Source organism: Sardina pilchardus, chromosome 14 (genome assembly GCF_963854185.1).
Source record: "Sardina pilchardus chromosome 14, fSarPil1.1, whole genome shotgun sequence".
Taxonomy (NCBI): Eukaryota; Metazoa; Chordata; class Actinopteri; order Clupeiformes; family Clupeidae; genus Sardina; species Sardina pilchardus.
Genome location: NC_085007.1, coordinates 9,670,704 through 9,680,703, shown reverse-complemented (window position 1 = coordinate 9,680,703; position 10,000 = coordinate 9,670,704). Strand labels below are relative to the sequence as shown.

At 47.8% G+C, this 10,000-nt stretch overlaps 1 protein-coding gene across 2 annotated transcripts in view; it reads right to left on the bottom strand.

Moving 5' to 3' along the window:
* The window catches only part of zmiz2 (zinc finger, MIZ-type containing 2), a 52,939-nt gene that overhangs the window by 21,353 nt on the left and 21,586 nt on the right, over window positions 1-10,000 (bottom strand). For both annotated transcript variants that reach the window (XM_062555117.1, XM_062555118.1), the window contains exons 2-5: window positions 9,319-9,424; window positions 5,383-5,494; window positions 4,317-4,510; window positions 1,625-1,808 (exon numbers count right to left, since the gene is read on the bottom strand). In XM_062555117.1, the coding sequence (XP_062411101.1) occupies window positions 1,625-1,808; window positions 4,317-4,510; window positions 5,383-5,494; window positions 9,319-9,368 (540 nt within the window). In that variant the 5' untranslated portion in view covers window positions 9,369-9,424. The remainder of the gene's footprint in view (window positions 1-1,624; window positions 1,809-4,316; window positions 4,511-5,382; window positions 5,495-9,318; window positions 9,425-10,000) is intronic.

Below are 10,000 nucleotides of genomic sequence, written 5' to 3'. Positions count from 1 at the left end.
CTGTAATAACAGCTGCAAATACACACATATGGAGACAAGACTGGGGCCAACACACACACACACACACACGTGGGGACATGCACGTAGGCAAATGCATGCATGCACTCAATGTGTGCTTTGTAAGTGTGAGAGTGTGAGTGTGTGTGTGTGTGTGTGTGTGTGTGTGTGTGTGCATCTACGCGTAAGCATAGAGCTGGACGAAGTGAAATATAAGTACTGTATATGATTGCCTGAGTCAGTGGAAGTGGCTATGGAAGCTTATATGTGTGTGCAACTGTATGTGTGCGAGTGTGTGCGAGTGTGTGCTAGTGTGTGTGTGTGTGTGTGTTGTGAGTTGTGAGTTGTGTACAGAGAGCTGAGGCAGAGATGAGGGGAGGGCAACTAGGTCAGGCCAGTGAGCCATCAGCAGCAGCAGCAGCAGCAGCAGAACGCAACACACAGCACAACACACAGCACAACACACAGCGCAACACACAGCGCAGCACAACACCACACAACACAACAACACACAACACACAGCGCAGCACAGCACAGCACAGCACAACACAAGGCCGTCGCCATTGTGGTTATGAAGTCACGTCTCCCAGCCAGCACACAGCCCGCTCATAAAACACACAGGCCAATCAGAGAGAGAGAGAGAATGAGTGTGTGTGTGTGTGTGTGTGTGTGTGGAGGGGGGTGTTTTTAATGAGTGAGTTCATGTGCGCATGTGGATGCAATTAGTTGTTGTGTACACTGAAGTCATATGTGTCTATATCATGTATTCTGTGTGTATTTGCGTGTGTGTATTTGTGTGTGTGTGAGCATGTATTTGCGTGTGTGTATAATTGCGTGTGTGTGTGTGTGTGTGTGTTAGAAGGCTAAGGGCATGCAGTCAAATGGTGCCATGCTGTGTGGGCTCATTGAGCTCAGCGCTGAGGGTGGCCTCAGCCTGCAGTTCCCAGAGTGTCCAGCAGAGAGCGCAGCGCTGAGCAGGGGGAGCTCTTTGTTCCCTGCGTCTCTCACTGTTACACAAGCAGGGCAGTGGCAGAAACCTGCCTTTCTTTGTGTTGCACATCTTTGTCTACATCTGCACACCACACACAAACACACACACACACACACACACACACACGCATATGTATATACATATACACATATGAAAATAGAGCTTATCACATACACACACAAATACATACATACACACACACACACACACACACACACATATATGTACATATACATATACACACATACATACACACAAACACACACACACACAGTCTATACACAAATTCATGCAAATAAAGAGTAAGACATCTTCCATCCCCTGGGGGCAAATATACTGAGCGTAAACCTGTTTAATGTCCTTTAACTGACATTATTTGTTTATTTACTCTCCACTCCTCCACGCACTGTCCCAACGCATCCATCCACATCAGGCGTGCGCGACCCGCGCGTTTGTCTTTTTTTTTTTAGAAGAACTCTTACCAGGCCATAGCTCATTTCCTGGTTCTGCTTCTCCTGAATGGCGGCAAATGACTACGGTGTGGAGCGCAAACCTGTTTGACGTCCTTTAACGGACTTTATTTGTTTATTTACTTTTCACTCCTCCGCGCACTGTGTTTTTGAGAAGGACTCTTACCGGGCCGTAGCTCATTTCCTGGTTCTGCTTCTCCTGGATGGCGGCGACCGTGGCTGTGGCTGTAGCGGTGGCAGTGGCGGCGGCGGCAGCGACGGCAGCAGCAGCGGCCGCCTGGGTGAAGTCTGTGGGGGGGCGGGCGCCGTGGGGGGGCATGCCCATCGATCCCCCGCCGTTACCGGGGTAGCTGTGGAGTAGCCAACAGAAATCATACAAATCAGACATGCAGTCAGGGCAGCAGATCAAGGGCCAGAACTACGCCAGACCTGAGCCAGAACTACGCCAGACCCGAGCCAGACCTGGGCCAGACCCACACCATAGTCATTTGCAGTCTGGGTTCTAAAGAATAAATTGAAATATTGTTGGGCATCTCTTTTGTGCTCGTTACTCAGAAATCATATGATCAGACATCAGTCAGGGCAGCAGATCAAGGGCCAGACCTGGGCCAGATCCACACAATAGTCATTTAAGCTATAAATGCTATGATGCCTTCTGTTGGGTTGTGCACAGCCCAAAGATATTTGCAGTCTGGGTTCTAGAGAATGGTTAAGAACAGACAGGGAGGACTCGCACTCAGAAAAACGCCAGTCAAAAAAGAGGGGTTTAGTTTTAAACCACTTGTATTTTGGGTTCTAAAGAATAAAATGAATATTGTTGGGCATCTCTTTTGTGCTCGTTACTTCAGCTGGTGCGTCTGAGTGTGTGTTTGAGTGTTTCTGTATAGATTTCGTGTGTGTAGGTGTGCACATGTGCTTGTCTGCACTTAATTACATAGTGAATGTGCGTCTATATATACACACTTGGGTGTATGTACATTCCTGTGTGCAAGAGTAGGTACATGTGCATTTATTTATGAGTGTGTGTGTGTGTGTGTGTGTGTGTGCGCGCGCACATTATTGTGAGTGTACATGTGTGCATTTTTAAGTGCCTGTCTGGGTGACTGTGAGAGTGTATGTGTAAGTGAAGCGTGTGTGTGTGTGTGTGTGTGTGTGTGTGTGTGTGTGTGTGTGAATATGCATGTAAAAGGATCTCGGTGGCTGCTTGTCAGAGACAGAGCCAACAGCACAAGCTGAAGCTGCTGAATCAAAACAGCCACACAACCATGCAAATGAAGCCAGAGGGACGACAGCATGGAGGAGAGGAGTGTGTGTGTGTGTGTGTGTGTGTGTGTGTGTGTGTGTGTGTGTGTGTGTGTGTGTGTGTGCTTGTGAGAGAGAGTGTGACTCAGTGAAGCAGGGGTGGGACTCCCTCGCTGGTACATTCAGCTCTTGACACACACACACACACACACACGCTCCAAAAAAGAACTCTCCTCACGTTACTGACGTAGGCGCACACATACACAGTACAAAAAATAACCCTCTCCACATCACTGACGTAGGCTTGCAGCTCTGACGTCTCCTCATGACACACACGCACACACACACACACACACACACACACACACACTCACTCACACACTCACTCACACACTCACTCACACACACAAACACATGCACACACACACAGACACACACAACTGCATTCATCCTCTGATTTCTCGTCGTGACCGTTCCCCAACCCCCACAAGATGCCCTTGAAGAGCACAGCTGCTGTCAGCCACCAGAAGCCAATTACACGTGTGTGTGAGTGTGAGTGCGTGTGTGTATGTGTGTGTGTGTGTGTGTGTGTGTGTGCGCGTGTGTGTGTGCATGTGTATGTGTGCATATGAATTCACTGTATGTATATGTATATATAATGTATGAGGTATGACACAATGGCACTTCTTCATGCCAGATAGCAATACCAATATGAAAAAGCTTGAGTGAGTATCTGCCGGTCTTTCCCCCTCCATTGAAACAACTGTGCGTTTAATACATTTGCCTGCATGCATGCTGAAAAGACAACAATGGGTTCAGCAGCATTCCCAACAATGTCGTGGCTTGGAGCATTGCCGTTCAGCAACTGTGGATACAGGACTCACTCAAGTGGAGTTCTTAGAGTGAAATATGCGTCTCTTTTTATAGTGTGCCCTCCCAAGTAAGTATAGTTATGATAACTTTGCTTTCAGCTGAATGGACCAGATGGGTTTAATTTAGTAATATTTCCCCTGATGTCTGATGCAGTCATTTTGTCCAAAATCAGAGTCATACCGATCCTAATCCTATCGGATCCTATCTGATCCTAATCCGATCGGATAGGCTCATTCCTTATATTGATGTACGTACTGTATATGTGCAATGGGTCTGAATAAAACAAATGAATCCAGTGATTAAGTGGTAACTCTCCCAATACTTTCGTCCACACAAACATACATATACAAATACATGTGTATACGTCTATGTGTTTGCCTTCCCAATGGCATGTATGTTTATGCTTGTACAATACATGTGCAGCAGCATGCATGCGTGTGTATGTGTGTGTGTGTGTGTGTGTGTGTGTGTGTGTGTGTGTGTGTGTGTGTGTGTGTAAATATGTGACCTGCAAGGCAAAACCAGTCGTTTTGCGCTCAATGCTATATTGAGAAAATCCACGATAAACTAACGTACGGGATAAAATGTTTTCGCTTAATTCGACAGTATAAAGTCTACACTTTCATATCGTGAACAAATTTTAGTGCAGTATTTTTAGTGCAAATTTGAGTGCAGTATTGCGTGTGCGCGCGCGTGTGTGTGTGTGTATGTGTTATGAGTACAGTGTGCAGTGTGTCCCTCACCTGCCGCCGTAGCCCGGGCCTGCTGGGTAGGCCCCACTGGGGCGTCCGTACATGCCTTGCTGCAGGTAGGCCTTGTTGGGCTCAGGGTAGCCCTGCTGCGCCAGGAACTGCGGGGAGTTCATGCCAGGGCTGCTGCCGGGCATCATGTGGCTGCCAGCGGAGTTGCCGCCCGGACCCATGGGAGCGCCAAACACCTGAAAAGGGCACAGAGGTCAGAGGTCAATGTTATTTACCTCACTGAGGTCACAGCAATGCTACATATTCACAGAGGTCACACTGGTGTTATATACGCTCTGAGCCGAGTCACAGCAATGTTATATATTCACAGAGGTCAGAGCAATGTTATTTACCTCTCAGAGGTCAGAGCAATGTTATATATTCACAGAGGTCACAACAATGTTATTTACCTCTACAGAGGTCAGAGCAATGTTATATATTCACAGAGGTCAGAGAAATGTTATATATTCAGAGAGGTCACAGCAATGTTATTTACCTCAAAGAGGTCAGAGCAATGTTATTTACCTCACAGAGGTCAGAGCAATGTTATTTACCTCACAGAGGTCAGAGCAATGTTATTTACCTCACAGAGGTCAGAGAAATGTTATATATTCAGAGAGGTTACAGCAATGTTATTTACCTCACAGAGGTCAAAGCAATGTTATTTACTAAGCGAGGTCACAGCAATGTTATTTACGCTCAGAGGTCACAATGGTGTTATATACTCTCAGCAGTCACAGCAACGTTATATACTTTTATTTTCATTCCTATTTTTCCTAAAAAAAAATTGTGAGCATTGCTTTATACTTGAAAAAGAGAATCCCGCCCACTGTCCATTACGCATGCAAACATTTATTTAGCATTCACAACGTTTCGGTCATGGACCTTCCTCAGGTGAATTTACCTAGTGAGAATTGCTTTAGAAAGCTTAAACTGTTGACCATGTCGCTTTGGCTAAAAAGGTTGAGGTTGAGGTTTTATGTGTAATGCCAAGTTTTTAGGTGTGCTGTGTTTAACTGGCTGATGATTGACGGGCCACATAAGCAAGACGAGGGAGAGCGTTCTTTACCTGGCTGGGTGAAGGACTGGTCACTCCCCACACTGTGGTTACCACAGAGAGAGAGCCTGGCTGACTGGCACCTTGCTGCCAGGGGACAGGATCATATGGGTAGGAGCCGTCACTGCAGGAGAGGGAGAGGGAGAGAGAGAGAGAGAGAGCAAAAGGGAGGGAATGAGAGAGAGGGAGAGAGACAGAGAGCGAGCAAGAGAGAGAGAATGAGAGAGAGAGAGAGAAAGAGAGAGAGGGAGGGGGAGAGAGGGAGAGAGAGAGAGAGGGAGAGAGAGAGGGCCCATTAGTACAGTTCTTTCGTCTCTTTGTCTGCAGAAACTGGGCTTGGGACACGAAGAGGAGCAGCAGCAGCAGCATGAATCTAACCCTCTCAGCAGGGACTCCATCACACACACACACACACACACACACACACACACACACACCGAACTGCTCTTCTGCTCAACCTGGCTGCCTGCTCAATATGTTCAAACAGAGCCCATTTATCTAGTGGTGCACAAAACACAGAGGATCCAATGAGAGAGGGAGAGGGAGAGGGAGAGGGAAAGAGCGAGAGAGCGAGAGAGGGAGGGAGGGAGAGGAGGAGGGGGTGGTAAGATGGAGCAAGAAAACGAGATTGAGAGAGTGTGAGAGAGAGGGGGGGGAAGGAGTGTGAGAAATGGAGAGTGAGAGAGACACACACAGAGAGCGAGAAAGAGAAAAGAGAGAGGGAATCTTTGTGACTTCAATGCACCAAAGCCACATGCTCTTGAGGTACTCAACACAATGTTACCATGGTGACTCCACAGTCACTAAGAGACAGACAAGAGTGTCTGTGCGGGGGGAGGGGGTGGTGTGTGTGTGTGTGTGTGTGTGTGTGTGTGTGTAAGCGTTCATGCATGTGTGTGGGAGAGAGTAAGTACCTTCCCTTTTATTTTTTTCAAATCTTGTTCTCCCCCTTCTTGCTATTCTTTATAAAACTGGATCAAACCAGTTTTCTCAACAGCATCTCGTCTTTATATAATTAACTCTATCACATTAAGCGCAGCTCACAGGAGCGCTGTGGAGGAATGTGGGCCATTGGCATCAAGTAGCAGTCCTATGGACGCACACACACACACACACACACACACACACACGCATTGATCACACACACACACACACACACAACCCAGGCCTATGGACTCACATTGACCACACACACACACACACAGATCATCCTGCCCTATGGAAACACACTAAATCACACACACACACACACACACACACACACACACACAGATAATCACCCTGCCCTACGGACTCACACACAGACACACACAGACACACACACACACACACACACACACACACACACACACAGATCATCACCCTGCCCTACGGACTCACACACACACAGATCATCACCCTGCCCAATAGAAACACACTGATCACACACAGATCATCACCCTGCCCTATGGAAACACACTGATAACACACATACACACAGATCATCACCCTGCCCTATGGAAACACACTGATCACACACCGATCAACACCCTGCCCTATGGAAACACACTGATCACACACACACACAGATCAACACCCTAGCCTACAGACTCACACACAGACACACACACACACACACAGATCATCACCCTGCCCTATGGAAACACACTGATCACACACATACACATAGATCACCCCCCTGCCCTACGGACTCACACACAGACGATCACATACACACAGATCATCACCCTGCCCTATAGAAACACACTGATCACACACAGATCAACACCCTGCCCAATAGAAACACACTGATATGACACCTTTTACACACTATGGCACACACTGTGACCCGGCTGCTTTATTGGGCAACGTAGGCAGCAAATAGCAGCCATTGCACTTGGGGGTCTGGAGACAGAGGATGAAGAGGGGGAATAAAAGAGGGAGAGGAGAGGAGAGAAGGAGAGGAGAGGAGGAGAGGGAATTCCAGCACAGAAGTTCTGGTCTGGTTCTCCAGTCTCAGTGAGATGCATCACCAGCAGGGGACCAGAATGAACTGCAGATATTTCTGTTTGAAAGCGTTGAAACCTGAAAGTGGTTTTGTGCTTGTGAGCGAGTGTGAGTGCACACACACGTGTGTGTGTGTGTGTGTGTGTGTGTGTGTGTGCTTGAGTGTGTGCATTCCAGAGGGGGTGGAGGTCTCTGTTGAGTTCCTCTCTGCACAAAACCACCGGATGCTGCGCTCTCTCAAACAGGAAACCACCATTCCAGAGCCAAAAGCCCTTTGGCTGCCACGCACCGGCCAATCAGGGGAGGGCACACCCATCAGCCAATCAGGGTCACACAGGTTGGAGGGAGATGGAGGGCTCAGCCAATGGCAGAGGAAGGTGAAAGGTCAGAATGCTAGAAGAGGGGCAGGTCAAACAGGTTCATATTTTCTGAACGTTGAGATCTGTTCCGTAGACAAGTTCACTTCCACCTCTTTTCTTAGTGTGTGTTTGCACCTTTTCTTGTCTTTCTCTCTCTCTCTCTCTCTCTCTCTCTCTCTCTCTCCCTCTCTCTCTCTTTCTCTCTCTCTCTCTCTCTCTCACTCAGAGCGTCCTTGAGGACCTTTCAGGAGTGCTGGGCTACAAAAGTGCAACGCTATGGTTCCTAATTGCTGTTCTAGGCTAGGGTTCCACATGCTATGCAAGGATAGGGTTCCGAATTGCTGTTCTAGGCTAGGGTTCCTAATTGCTGTTCTAAGTTAGGGTTCCCCATGCTGTTCAACACTACGTCTCCTAATTGCTGTTCTAAGCTAGGCTTCCCCATGCTGCTCTAGGCTAGGCCTCCCTATGCTGTTCAGGACTATCCAGTGTACTTTATGCTATGCTATAGTGTGTGTGTGTGTGTGTGTGTGTGTGTGTGTGTGTAAGTGTGTGTGTGTCAGCTACTCTGTGACTAAGGTGACATTTCACTGAAAATGTGACTCACTATCTCATAAACAAACAGCAAGAGACTGAGACAGATGAGTAGGTCAAACAGTGAGAGACCAGGTCTGTGTATGTGTGTGTGTGTGTGTGTGTGTGTGTGTGTGTGTGTGTGTGTGTGTGTGTGTGTGTGTGTGTGTGTGTACGCATGGGCGTGACGGTGTGTGTATTTCAATAAAAATCCCCATGGGGACTGATGCAGAAACTCTCTAACTGTCACTACTTCTCCAAACACCCTTCTATAGGTCAACTGAAATTCCAGGATGGTAGAAAATGTCATTGAAGTCATTGAAAAACATTTCCTAAAAACAACAATGACAAGGCCACTCCCTCTCGCCTGTTGATCACATAACTAACCCAACGACCCACGGCTGGGTGAGTAAGCGTGACTACATGACCAGTAATAGAGGAGACAGGTGATTCACTGGTATCTGCTGGCTCCTTTCACTTCTCACATACAGTATAAATGGGCAGAGTTGAGAGTTTGCTGAGTTTTCAAAGTCGGGAGTCGGCAAAGTGAAGTCAGCCACGTAAGAGGGAAATATCAACCCACACACCTGTGAGTCATCTCAAAGCAGCGAGAGCAAACCGCTAGCGCTAGTTTCAGAAGACGTCGTCTCAAAAGACTCCCGTCAGGTTTCGCTGCCTGACCTGTTGGCAGCTCCGATGACCTGGTGTGACCTGTCCACCTCGGCGAGATATGAGGTGTTGTGAGGGTCAACTGGATCACTGGTGGCATCTTTGTGAACCACTAGACAAATGTGCGCTGATAAACCACACAGAGCAGAATTAAGGGTCTCTGTGTGTGTGTGTGTGTGTGTGTGTGTGTAAATGTCAGTCTATGTGCACACATGCATGCATACACGTATGCGTTTGTGTTTGTGAGTGTACGTCGGTCTGTAGGTCAAGTCTGTGGGTAACACAGTATGTGTGTGTGTGTGTGTGTGTGTGTGTGTGTGTGTGTGTGTGTGTGTGTGTGTGTGTGTGGGAGAGAGAGACTCACCTATGTGGCGTGGGAGGCAAGGCAGGTTTCATGGAGTTGATGGGGTTCATCGGAGGGTCACAGGGTTCTGTAGGGAACCCCCAAACTCCTCAACCTGGCAGGCAGTCTGGAGAGAGAGAGAGAGAGAGAGAGAGAGAGAGAGAGAGAAAGAGAGAGAGAGAGAAAGAGAGTGAAAGAGAGAGAGAGAGAGTTATTGAAGTTTGATCACATTTCTTGGCACAGTAAAGGCTAGTGACAGGTCACACACCGAAGCAAGAGGATCCGTAGGATTCTAGGATCACTATGACTCTGTTCAGCACTTTATTTTGCAGTATACACACACACACACACACACACACACACACACACACACACACACACACACACACACACACACACTCACACTGAGGCCTTATGTACACACACACACACACACACTCACGCAGAGGCCTTATGTACACACACACACACCATATGGGATAGAAGTAGGGCTTGGTTTGGATTGAGCACTGAGCTTTAGCCTAATGTGTTTGTAGTCAACACATTCTGACACACACACACACACAGTCGATGTTCTAAACACTGCTGTTGATGTAGATTCATTCCTGCCCGGGGAGGGGGGGGGGGGGGGGGGGCATGGGGGTTGAGCAGGCGGGTGGGTAGGGTTGCTATTTATAGCTCTTTGATATCAGAAGGAACAGGA